At 43.8% G+C, this 13,674-nt stretch overlaps 1 protein-coding gene across 2 annotated transcripts; it reads left to right on the plus strand.

Annotated features, from left to right (window-relative positions):
- The first annotated feature begins 33 nt into the window (after positions 1-33).
- Positions 34-8,199, plus strand: odad3 (outer dynein arm docking complex subunit 3). 2 transcript variants are annotated; one of them, XM_031832460.1, is made up of 14 exons: positions 34-270; positions 809-930; positions 1,153-1,230; positions 1,358-1,537; positions 1,730-1,765; positions 1,908-2,009; positions 2,296-2,421; positions 3,035-3,157; positions 3,912-4,058; positions 4,444-4,604; positions 4,866-5,022; positions 5,170-5,319; positions 6,271-6,355; positions 6,453-8,199. In XM_031832460.1, exons 1-14 carry the CDS (start codon positions 192-194, stop codon positions 6,578-6,580), a joined length of 1,674 nt encoding a protein of 557 aa, XP_031688320.1. In that variant the 5' UTR covers positions 34-191; the 3' UTR covers positions 6,581-8,199. The 2 variants fall into 2 exon arrangements, with proteins under 2 accessions (XP_031688320.1, XP_031688319.1); XM_031832459.1 differs by having other exon boundaries at positions 37-270; positions 6,450-8,199.
- The last annotated feature ends 5,475 nt before the right edge of the window (positions 8,200-13,674 follow it).

The raw sequence follows: 13,674 nt of genomic DNA on the forward strand, positions 1-13,674 counted from the left end.
TCCAGCCTCGACTTGATAGGGAAGTCAGTGTATATGTTGCTAGGCAACGAGAGGCCACCCGAACGACGGTGTTTTCACGCGAATTCCGCTCATACAAGGACAAAACTACCTAAAAGTGCGTCAGTTTGCATCTAATGCTAGCTAGCTACTTCTAAAGTCGAGTATTAGTTTGTGATTAGTGCACACTGACAATGCCGTTCAGCGCCGAGGCCATTAAGCCGCCCCTTCATGACCAAATAACAGAACTGCAGAGGAAAATTCAACTTCTTGGTAGGTTAAGACTTGCAGCAGGCTAGCTAGGACCGGTAACTTATGCTTGTTAACTAGCTAGGCCTAGTTGTGTGTGTAAACGCCATGTTGAATCGCAAATTCAGACTTTGCATTAGCGCTATCTTGCTAACATTATACTAAAGATTCTTCGCCAACGTTACCTCCATCTGTGAGGTTACTTACAGGTTAATTTACTCTCACTGAGAAATGTATGGCCACATGAAGCTATGAAATATAGAACGTTAACTACTAGCTACTTTGTTGCAATCATTTTGCAAGGACAGGTGATGTGTAGGCTATGTTGCCAGCAAAATGGGCTTAGCTAGAAATAGTCAAATGCCTGTTGAGATATTTAGCCTACCTTTCTAGCCATTGACACCCCCTGAGTAATGGAGAACAGTTTGGGACACAAAAATATAAATGGCATTCAACTTGTTATGTAACAGCTAGTTCCCTGTTTCTTTGAATAAGACTTAAGAGAAGGCCAAAAGTCAGTCAGAGGATGCTGAAATAACGAATTTGTGAATTCGCCCAACAGAGGGCGACAGAAGTGCATACTATGAAATGTCTCAGTCAAGCATCAAGAAAAACAGGAATTCTATCCTTCAGCTGAGGCAGGAGAACAAGAGACTACACAAGAAGTTGGCTAACGCTCTTGCTGTAAGTAAAACCGGTTATTCTATCAAAAATGTTTTGGTTTCAATGCTCAGCTTGTACTTCCCAGGTTGTTTTTCCCTGTTAGAATTTTGGAGTGCAGGGTCATATTCAATAGTGCACATCGTAACAAAACATTTTGGAACTGAAAATGAAAAGGAGCCTTTATTATTGGAATAGTTGAGGTAGTCCTTCCCTGTTACAGACCGCTTTCTTTCTCTCTTCCAGGGGGACGAGCAGGTGATAAAGGAGGCCTTCCAAAGCCGAGGCATGGAGAAAGCTGCCTTCAGAAACATGTCAGGGAAGGTGGGGACATCGCAAACACATAGCTATGTTAGTTTGATGTATGTGTATTTTTGATGTATTATTGACTATCATCTGTAATGCAAATTGGGGATAATCAAGATGATCTACTTTGCATCCTGGTGAGCAGGCTGCTCTCAAGGTGCTGGACCAGAAGGTGTGTGACAAGATGAAGAAGCTGAACGCTCTAAAGCACACCACCCAGACGTACCGTCGTCGCCTGGAGGACCTACAGACACTGTACCAGAGTATGAAGCTAGAGAACAGGGGACCAGAGAGATACACGGAGAGACACAGCGAGGAGGCCAAGGTACTATATAGAGACAAACAGTGCAGCAGAGGATGCGACTGGAATGGAACCCTATTCTCTATGTAGTGCAGGACCGACTGACTGACTGATTGATTGACTGACAGACTGACTGACAGACACACACACAGAAAATAGTGAATATAGTGGTATGAATATAGTGGAGGTGACTGATGTGTTGCCCTTGGTCCACAGAGTGAAGGAGAGGCGGCTGAGGATCATCCCCAAAAGGTTACGCTCTTTCCTTCAACGCTGCCTCACCCTCTCTGATTCTAGCCAGTCTTATCTACAATCAGAAACTTTTCAAATACTTAGCATGCCCAGCTCAGGATCAATCAACCGTCTATAAGTGTGTGTGTGTGTCGTTTTCCAGAACTTGCGGGTGCTGGAGAATCGTCTGGAGAAAGCCCAGCTGAAGTGCCAGGAAGCTGAACACATCATGAGAGGCTATCTGAAACTAAAGGCCCACCTACAGGTTAGTCCTAGCCTGGTTCCAGATCTCTTTGTGCTGTTTCGCCAGCTCGCCCCACATTTAACTTTATGCAACCAAGCCATGCCTACACACCCTCTCCAATGTGCTCTTTGGGTAGTTGAATCCTTTTCCACGACCTACTCTAATTTCTCATTTTTGTCCTGTGTGGCTCAGTGGCTAAGTTGTGGGTTCAATTCCTGCTGGGGCTACCCATATGGAAACGTATGCACTCACTGACGTAAGTAGCTTTGGAGAAAGGCGTGTGCTAATTGGCATATATTATAATTAGGAGGAGAGCCTGACCTTCCAGTCCCAGCTGGATAAACTAGAGGCTGAGATCCTGAGACAGAGACAGGAGCTGAAGGACCTGCAGGTCCTGAACAGTGACGCACTCCTCTCCAAAGACACTGCCAAGGTGACCAGCACACATACACACTCCTCTCCAAAGACACTGCCAAGGTGACCAGCACACATATACACTCCTGTCCAAAGACACTGCCAAGGTGACCAGCACACATACACACTCCTCTCCAAAGACACTGCCAAGGTGACCAGCACACATGCACACTCCTCTCCAAAGACACTGCCAAGGTGACCAGCACACATGCACACGCCTCTCCAAAGACACTGCCAAGGTGACCAGCACACATACACACTCCTCTCCAAAGACACTGCCAAGGTGACCAGCACACATACACACTCCTCTCCAAAGACACTGCCAAGGTGACCAGCACACATACACACTCCTCTCCAAAGACACTGCCAAGGTGACCAGCACACATACACACTCCTCTCCAAAGACACTGCCAAGGTAACCAGCATGGGTATTATTATTGTAACTGAGGACTGTCCCGTACCTCTCCCCCTCATGCATCACCTTACAGTCATCGATGTGTCCATCGTGTAAAGTCCAGCTGTCTGAGTTTACGGCTATTTGTTGTGAGTTGCATGCTTTTCTTTACTGTTTGTACGATAGACAGTAGTTAATTGACTCTATCGGTCTCTCTCTTTCTCTCTCTCTCTCTCAGGCAGAGCTGCAGCGTCAAGAAGAACAGATGTATAGGGAGAGGAAGGACAGAGAGTGTATCCTCACCCGTTACAAGAAAGAAGCAGAGGACCGTAAGGCTCAGGCTGAGAGAGTGGAGAGAAGGGTTGGTCCCCACCACTTTACACTTACATCCATAGAATAACAATGACAAGAAGGGATTTTCCTATTCAAGTCAACGTTCCATGATGGCTGGACCGGCTGCCATATTGGGTGTACCCAGGGCCGTTTCTAGCATTTCGGGGGCCCTATGCGAGATTTGGTTGGGGGCTTCCCCCACCTAGCGGGCAAAACATTTCAGTGGCCACCCTCTTGGAAAATTGTCAAGTTAATGACCTGCAATTCTACATGTTTTTCCATGGGGCAGAGAGAACATTTAGCCGTTTTAAAACATATGTGATTCTACTAATTTTGGCCCTTGGGCAGGTGCCTTGCGTGCCCGGTCAGTAATTCAGCCAGGAATACTACAAGGTTTAGATAGCAACTGAACTAACAATCTTTAACATGTCAGCTGACATGGATAATTGAGTGACTGTCAGTGACTGACATAACAAGAGAAAAACTGCTGATACACAACCACATATCAAAATCGCACCTTGTGTGTTCAACTATTGTAACTAACAGTAAGTTAAGACCCCGACTGACTTCCTAAAACAAATCGAAATAAATGTTGTTTTCATGGGGGGGGGGCCTAAGAGTCCGCTTATATCGCTTATGCCTAGAGATGGCACTGGGTGTACCCATATCAAGGAATATAACATGAGGTGCTGTGTCCATTCTATTTAGCTATATATCTACACTTCTTACATATCACTTAGTCTACAGAGTAAATGTCCTGACGTCTGCCCCCTTCCCTCCAGGCCCAGCGGGCAGCCATGCAGCCTGACGAGCTGAGTAGCGACGCCCAGCGCAGTGCCACCGGGCTGGGGGAGGAGGAGAGGGCCATCTCCACCTTCGAAGAGGCCTTCAGACGCATCAAGGAGGCCACGGGGGTCACTGACACACGGGTACGGAGAGGAGGTCATTTTATATGAGTCTTTGTATGCAAGTGTGTGCGTGGTACATGTGTGTTAGTTTGTCTATGCACCTACTGTATCCATGTGTGTGTATGCAAGTGTTGTGTGTTTTTCAGTTATTTGTGTGTGTGTGTATTAATCTATATCAGTGTGTGTGTATTAATCTGTATGTGTGTGTGTGTGTTTTAATCTATATCTGTATGTATGTATGTTTGTGTGTGTGTGTGTGTGTATTAATCTTTATCTGTGTGTATGTGTGTGTGTGTGTGTGTGTGTGTGTGTGTGTGTGTGTGTGTGTGTGTGTGTGTGTGTGTGTGTGTGTGTGTGTGTGTGTGTGTGTGTGTGTGTGTTGATCCATCTCCGTGTCCCTATGCAGGAGGTGGTGGAGAGGTTCATCTCCCAGGGAGACACCCAGCAGCACCTGGAGGATCTGAAGAAGGAGAACCAGAGAACCCTGGTACAGCTGAAGGAGGACAGGGACCGTCTGCAGGAACACTTCCAGAACATCAAGTACTCCGGGGAGACCAAGCTCTCCAGGTCAGTGGCCAGGGGTTAGAGGTCAAGGGTTAGGGATTACACAGCAAATGTAGCAGACCAGAGAAGTTGTAAGCGGATGCGGTATTATTTATTAAAACAGTGACCCTCAGAACAGATCCTTGAAGATTGTAAATTGTGGGAGAACTTGTGGGAGAAGACTTGTGGTGGTACCGAAGTTGGTCTGAAAGGTTCCCTTCTTAGTGTTGAGTTGAGTGTGTCTTTAAAGTCATTCTGATGGATATTTCTTACTGTCTTCTACAGTGGCCAGCAGATGCTGGAGGACTGTAAGCGCCACCTGCAGGCGGAGCAGGGGAGCCGCGACGCCGCCAAGGAGCGTCTGGACTGGCTGACCCGTACCCTGAACACGGTCCGGGCCGGGGTGGAACACCTATCTGACAAACTGCAGCACATCAAGCTGGTACAGAGAAGACCCCATTAACAATATAATGTACACTGACCTGAGACCTGTCAGATTCTTTAGATCAAGTTGAAACCTCGTAAATAAATGTGAAGGTGCTCAGAAACATTACGTCAATTGTGTCCTCAAACACCTCCCCTCCTCCAGGGTGAGCGACTGGAGCCCCAGCTGCCCCCCGGCTCAGAGGAGTACGTGGTGGAACTGCTGTCCCAGTCAGAGCAGAAGCTGCTGTTATTGCAGGAGGAGCTCCAGGGGAAGGACCTGGCCGCCGTCATGAAGGAGATGGAGGAAGAGGAGGTGAGGAGGAGGGGGAGGAGGAGAGGTGGGGGTAAGGGGAGGGAGAGGGGAAGGACATGGCTGTCATCATGAAGGGGATGGAGGAGAGGATCAGAGATACGACTCTTCCTTATTCGTTAAACATTGACTGTTGTTGCCATAGAAATTGAATGAATGGAAAAGCCCCTTAGACCAGGGCATTTTGACAGTACACAGTACAGTACAAATGTGTAAACTCATTTTTTCGGTGGATGCTGCTCCCAACAGTGAATGTGGTATTGTAGAGACAGACAGGTGTTTCAGACAGTACATGGAGCATCTACTCAAATAGGTCCTGCCAGGGTAAAGCTTTGTGACCTGAAACCATCTTCTTATTTTCCGTCCATTCGCTACTGTACTCCAAGGTTTTTGCCAGCCACGCCAGGCAGACTAGATGCTACATACAGACCATGTTCTTTAATCTGTGCACTGGTGCTTGAATAGCTTATCTGTTCCTGGATGGAAATACGGCCATTAGGTGTTTGATCTTGATTATTAACGAGTCACAGCCAGCCGGCCACCTTAAAGTCACCCCCTGGTGTGTGTTTGAGAACACTGTGTTCAGGAGTCAGAGGGTACGGGTTGTTCAGGAGTCAAGAGGGTACGGGTTGTTCAGGAGTCAGAGGGTATGTGTTGTTCAGGAGTCAGAGGGTACGGGTTGTTCAGGAGTCAGAGGGTGCGGGTAGTGGTACACCGTTAGCTCTTGTGATGTAGCAATGTCTGTCTGGGATTCTCTAATGACGTTGGCTTTGACTGGTCTCAAGTTGTATGCCTTTACATTTTTAAGGCATAAGCCCTGGTCCCAGATCTTTGTGCTTTATAGCCAACTCCTATGGTTGAATAAACAGATCTTCTTGACTAACATGTTCCCTTTGACATCTTATTATGATGAGAACAACTGTCTCTCTGTGTCTGTGGTTTTGTGTCTGTCAGTTCCATGCCAGCATCGAGGGGAAGCTGCCCCATTGCAACACCCGCATCAAGCTGCCTGAGGCTCAGAGACAGGACCCATATGATGGTGAGATGGGATCAGACGCATAATTGCATACACACCCACAGACACACAGACACACTCTATCTCGCGATCCTTCTCCCTTTTCCCTCTCTTTCAGAAGAGGAGGAGAGCGGGGACGATGAGGGTGACATTATCACCAGGGCGATACTGAAGCACCAGTCTCAGCTCATCATCGACTCCAAGACTAAGAGGAAGACCAGGACCAAGAAGAAAAAGGGCAAGCTCTGATCCTAGATCAGTTAGGCTGGCTAGAGGTCACAAGAGCCATAGAAATATAATTGCTAGAATGGGGAGTTTGTGTTTAGTGTGAGGTCATAGGTCATATTTGTGCCCTGGATTGAGTGAAAATACTTTTGCTTAGATGGCATCGGGGACTTGAGTGAAATCTTACTCCTCACATATAATTATTCAGTTAGCTAAATAATTATATTCCTTATTAACTAATGGAATGCACAGTAAATGTATATTGTATATTTGGGATGATACTGTAGCTAGGGGAACGTTGTGGTGGCAGATCATATAGTACCTTGCAGTCATCACATTAGCTACTTTATGAATGCAAGACTTGATTTTATCACAAAACAGTTCAACACAAAATAATTTCCCACTTGCACCACTGATTTGTAGATTATAAAATTGTAATCAAAATAGGAATGAAAATCAATAAAAAGCTTGATTTGAAGAATTACTCAAGGTAAGATTGCTCTAATGCAGGGGTGTCAAACACACAGCCCGTGGGATGTTTTTTGTTGTTGTAAAATATATATATTTTTTAATCTGCATTGAAATGACTTAAATATTGAAACTGTGTAGGAATCAGGGCTTGACATGAACCTTTTTAGCCTTTGGACAAGTAGGACAGATGTTTTACTTGTTTACTAAAGTCACTTGTCCCCCCCAAAAAAGGTCTGTATCACAGGCCAAAAGGTTGAGTGAAAATGAGTGAAGTACACATATCCGTGGGAATTAGGGGTGTTAAGGGTGCAGCATCACCCCCTAATAAATCACTTTATTAATAAATGAGTGATTAAATTAGTGTACTAGGCCTTTATTACTCCTCTTTGATTACTCCTGTATGATTACTGTTGTATGATAACTGCTGTATGATTACTCCTCTTTGATTACTCCTGTATGATTACTGCTGTATGATTACTGTTGTATGATAACTGCTGTATGATTACTGCTGTATGATTACTGTTGTATGATTACTGCTGTATGATTACTGTTGTATGATTACTCCTGTATGATTACCGCTGTATGATTACTCCTGTATGATTACTTCTGTATGATTACTGCTGTATGATTACTGCTGTATGATTACTCCTGTGTGATTACTCCTGTATGATTACTCCTGTATGATTACTCCTCTTTGATTACTGCTGTATGATTACTGCTGTATGATTACTCCTCTTTGATTACTGCTGTATGATTACTGCTGTATGATCACTCCTGTATGATTACTGCTGTATGATTACTGCTGTATGACCCTGTGTGTGGGGAAGTGTGCAGATGGAGCAGTGACACAGTCAAGGATCGCTGGCTGTGGGTCTTGTGATGGGTTGTAAATCATCATGGACTGCAGAGCAACTCTGCTCTCCTCACAACTGGATAACTATACACTGATTCACATCTAGGCTACTTACTATATGCCAGTATGTGTTGTAGGTAGGTTTCACATTGCTAGGATAACATGGAAATAGGTCTAGGCCAACTATGCATCATTTCTTTCATAAGCTTTCCTCAGCTGAAGCCTACGTTTTCTTTTGACTCATTATATTTGTCCATCTTGGTATTGCTCAATTTCCTAAAATATATGTAATTCAAAATAAATCTAAGAATGAAAATAGCATAGACTCCGACTTTCATAATTATTTCCATTTGAAAGCTGCAACTTTAGAACATTAAACACTTCATTAGAATCGTTTGGAAAATACTCTTCATAACTTTAATTGGTCCATGCTTTTATGATATTTCAGTTAGGATTAGGCTTTTGGTCGTTCGGTTCGCATTCCTAGAATGCATGCATCATTTCTGTCTTATAATGCGTTGGTCAACTGTCAAGGTTTATTCGAAATTCTCATTAGATTTTTATGTCTTTCTATTGTATCTTATATATCTCTCATTATTACCTTAGGCCTTCCACGTGTTTGGGTTATTCAAAACAACTTCAAACTTTCTGAGATAGCCTAGAACTCCTGTTTGATCATGAAATTGCGCGGCAGGAGAAACCTAGCATGCATTTAGCTGAAAGAATGGTGTACTAGGCCAAGTCATATATAAAATGGAGAGGAAATAGAACATTTGGGATTCTGTAACAATAAGACACCGGAGTGTCCGCTATAAAAACAGACTTTGACTATTGGCCCAGATCATCCGATATTCAAGAAAGATAAAAAAAATAAAGATTCGGATCGGATATTTTGCGCTGCTTTGGTGAGACTCTTAGCTTTCCACATTGTCCTCTTGCTTTTTGTAAATATAATTTATTGAAATAGGCTATAGCAAATAGGAATATAGACAATTTACTACCCTGCTGTCTGATCCAATTCTGATCGGAGTAATTGTTTGATATTGTGATTTTTTTTACTGAAATCTACATATTCTGGTTGTTCGATTTTTAAAAACTTGCACCAGGCAAGTGGACAAACCTTAAGGTTGAGCCTTGGAAATGATAATGGCCCTACATCTACAGTCTCTTCACTCTGCCCAGATTCATAACCGTCATCGGAACGAAAGCTAGACAGTCAGGCAGGGAGCATGGGGAAATTCCAAAAGCAATGGATAGAGATTTTTGCAAATTTTGACAGCGAGGAAACATCAATCTAAAGTGAGGCCCTATTGACCTCGGGGAAGACTGAATGCGGCACTCCTGCAGGGTTTCCCAACTGCCGGCCCGCGGGTCCTCAATTTATTTGTAATTATGTTCCGATCCCCTGACCATCCACTCAAGAAAAAATCGTCCTGCGGCTGAATCTAGTTGATGATCTCTGATTTAGTAGAATATACAATCGAAAAAACGGTTGAATTAGTCATGCTATGCTTCATTTCCCTATTTCTCCGTAAAGCTGGTAAAAGAAACTCAATTTATAACAGGCCATGTTATTACAACAGAAATGTTATACGGCATCTTCTTGTTGGCACAACAGATATTCTCTCTATTTTGTACGGCTTGTGTTTACTTCCTCTGTTTTAGCAAGAAAAGCTGGGCTGTTCTCAGATCTGTTTGTACTGTCTTGCCAAATCATATGGTCATTGTCATGCCAAACATGGTAGCCTACCCACGAAAACATTTCCTTCACTATTACTCACACTTGTGTCTCTGGAGAGGCCCAGCGGTCTAAGAGAATGCATCTCAGTGCAAGAGGCGTCACAGCAAGTCCCTCGTTCAAATCCAGGCTGCATCACATCCGGCCGTGATAGGGAGTCCCATAGCGTGGCGTCCGATTTTGGGCGGGGTAGGCTGTCATTGTAAATAATAATTTGTTCTTAACTGACTTGCCTGGTTAATAATAAACATATAAATAATATTCTGGCTTCATTAGAATTTTGGACCCACTGTCTTTACACATCAATCACGCCATTCTGTACTGTATGTCTTTACAATATGAAACCAAACACCAACTTTAATTAGTGTACTGTACACACTCTGAAACGGAAAATAATTGAATAAGTGTTTACCCTGACAATATAGTGTATTTGAATGAAACTACCGGTACCAAGTATATTGACACGTCCACTATATTACTTAAGGTATTGTGAATAGCATGAAAGCATCACTTGGTTTCATAAGAACGGGTCACCTGTTTCTGTTCTTGACTTTTTCTCTCTTTATGGTCTAAACCCATCTATTGTAATAAAGGGGTCACCTTACGATCCAATGCACTACACTACTTAACAAACGAGTGCCATTGTCCATGTTTGACATGAGATCCTGTGTAACATCAGTGGGCTTACGGGAAAGACACACACCTCACCTCTCGAGGAACTACAGGGAACCTCACGCTACTGATCTAAAGTGGGTCGTTCCACCAATCCGTTGCCTTTTGAGAAGTGTAACTTGGTCACCTAATTTGAACATTTTCAACTTCATAAAAACACATTTTCCCATCTGAAGAGGTTAAATACATAAGAATACTATACTAAATGCCTATTAAGTGCCAAATAAAGTAACAGGGTTGACAATTTCATCTTAAATCAGCCATAAATGCCCTTGTGGCAGGGGGAATGGAAGCTTGTTGTGAACCACAGGGAGGTGCAATTGAATACAAGTTGGGTAAGAGGGTTGATGTGTTATTGCTTGAGCCACTCAGTTTTCCACCACAAAACACCCAAAAATTGGCCAAGAAGAGTATAACAGTATCTTAAAAAGCTTCTTAGATTGATGGCACCTGACACATAAGTTCGTTTTAGTATTTAATTGTAACTTAGAATAACATTCCCTAATGCACCTGGCGTAAGCTACCTGAGGCTTTCTCAAGAACGGTTATACATAGCAGACATAGAAAAACAATCTTTTGGTAAACATAAATATACCAGGTTACTACATTCTCCCATTTAAAGCTAATAACCCAACTTAAACATTTGATGATTTTCTCATAACAACCACATGCTATTTAAAAAAAAATCGACCATGATCTCCCTTAGGATCTAAAATAGTCTGGCGGACGTATCTCTAAGAGAGCGTCTCAGAGTACTTCACCCCCTGATGGTGAAACAAAGTCCTTTTATGGAGACTTCACAGGAAGGGGTCATCCTGGAATGGTGCTCAGGAAGTTGAGACTTGTTGATTTCAGGTTGTTTGTCCAACTACAACTCTGGGGAACGTTCCAATGTCCTGTCCTGGTCGTTTAAGCATTGATCCATGTCCACGGATGGAACTGGAATTCGAGCTCGGATCTGATCCACGTCTCCTTAGTCTTTGTCCACTTCTGATGATCACAGTATAGGATACTGGTCCTGAGCAATCCTCAATTGTAGCTGGAATCCATTTAGGACCAAACCCATAGTTTCTTGTGTAGACATCTCCAGGTGAGAAACTTCTGAGTGTGGCTCTGTTGTCATGATTCTGTTTTTGATTCCATTGCTTTTGTTTGTATTTTCACTTTCAGGTCTGGTCTGATGAGATCCAAGGTTGACCTTAACCTCCTTGACGTCAGCATTTCTTCAGGTGACAACCCAGTTGTAGCTTTAGGAGTGATCCTGTAGCTAAACAATAATCTGGGCACCTTTGTTTCAATGCTGTCCCCTTGTATCTTCCTCATCCCCTCCTTTGTGGTCTGAACCACATGTTCTGCTAATCTGTTTGAAGATGGGTGAAAAGGGGCCAACATTATATGCTGAATTTCATTTTGTTTCATGAAACTTGTGAATTCAGTGCTTGTAAAACAAGTAGCATTGTCGCTAACCAACATCTGAGGCAATCTCATGACACTGAACTTCTCAATCGTAGCGTACGACGTGGACGTGGACGTGTTCACAGGGTTAACATCCATCCACTTTGAATGAGAATCAATCAGCACAAGGAACATTTTCCCGAGGAAGGTTTCAGAATAGTCCACATGTAGCCCTGTCCATGGTTTTTCTTGCCATTCCCATGGATGTAATGGCGCGGTGGGGGGTGACTTCCTGTTACTCTGACAATCTGTACACCGGCTAACCTCATTTTCTACATCCTGGTCCATCTTTGGCCACCAGACCTATGACCTTGCTAGGCCTTTCATTCCCGACATACCTGGATGTGATTGGTGCAACAACTTCCGTAGCATACCCCGCCCTTGTGGTGGGATAACTACTCTTGAACCCCACAGAACACACCCATCTCCAACACTCAAGGCCAAGCGACGAGCGTAGTAAGGCATGATCGGAGGCTCTGTCTGTCACTGTAGGCCATCCTTTCAGGATAAATTCATGCACTTGTGATAACGTCACATCCTTAGAAGTCCATTGCCTGATTTGTGCTGTGTTCATCGGTGTGTCATCCAACTCATCGATCATCAAGACTTGGTCATTTTCTCCTTCCTGAGCGATGATTTGTGGAACGGGCAGCCTACTCAGAGCATCGGCATTCCCATGGTATCTACCTGGTTTGTAAATTATTCTGTACTCGTAGGCCCTGAGCCACACAGCCCAACGTTGAACTCTTGGAGAGACCATTTGTGGAACTGGCTTTTGTTCATGGAACAGAGAGATCAGATGCTTATGGTCCATTATTTCACATTCCTGATTTTTATGACCAAATGGTGGTATCGAGCCCATTGTTGCCTATAAGCCATCTTTTCCGATTCTCTCTCCCCTCACACAGTCAATAATTTGTCCTATCCGTATCCAGGGAATCAATCCTTCCGAATCTTCCACCGCTCACCTGAGTCTCACATCCAGCGCCACACGCCAAACACTCCGTTGAATTCGTGGCAAACAAATATGTAAAATATCGACAAATATGTAGTAGCTTAAAATGCTTCTTAGATTGATGACACCGAACACAAAAGTACATTTTAGTATTTAATTATAACTTAGAATAACATTCCCTAATGCACCTGGCGTAAGCTACCTGAGGCTTTCTCAAGAATGGTTATACATGGCAGACAGAAAACGGCTACTGATGCGGAAAGAAACCTGTCTTGAGTCAATACTGCCATCTATTGGTAAACATTAATATACCAGGTTACTACAAAGCTCTTCTACTTTTGTTTATTTTTTACCCCTTTTTCGTGGTATCCAATTGGTAGTTACAGTCTCGTCCCATCGCTGCAACTCCCGTACAGACTTGGGAGAGGTGTGTGTCCTCAGAAACACAACCCAGCCAAGCCACATTGCTTCTTGACACAATACCCGCTTAACCCGGAAGCCAGCCGCACCAATGTGTCAGAGGAAACACTGTACACCTGGCAACCATGTCAGCGTGCATTGCACCCAGCCTGCCACAGGAGTCTCTAGTGCACAATGGGACAAGAGCATCCCTGCAGGACAGACCATCCCCTAACCCAGATGACGCTGGGCCAATTGTGTACAGCCCATAGGTCTCCCGGTTGCGGATGGCTGTGACAGCGCCTGGACTCAAACCAGGATCTCTAGTGGCACTAGAGTGCTCCACTCGGGAGGCCTCCACTTTTACACTATGATTTGACTATTAGATGTTCAATGTTTCTTTTGAGAATTGTATTTATATATATTTTTATTTAAAGTTTCACCATATTAAAACAAGAGAAACTTGTAGAAATGTTGGGGTTAAGTGAGTTAAAATCTTCCTAGATGTCACAGAGGATGCACAGAGAGACATTTTGGCACTAGTTTGTCAGATTTATTGAATTCTCCATGTGGTC

The sequence above is a fragment of the Oncorhynchus kisutch genome, linkage group LG1 (assembly GCF_002021735.2).
Source record: "Oncorhynchus kisutch isolate 150728-3 linkage group LG1, Okis_V2, whole genome shotgun sequence".
NCBI lineage: Eukaryota > Metazoa > Chordata > Actinopteri > Salmoniformes > Salmonidae > Oncorhynchus > Oncorhynchus kisutch.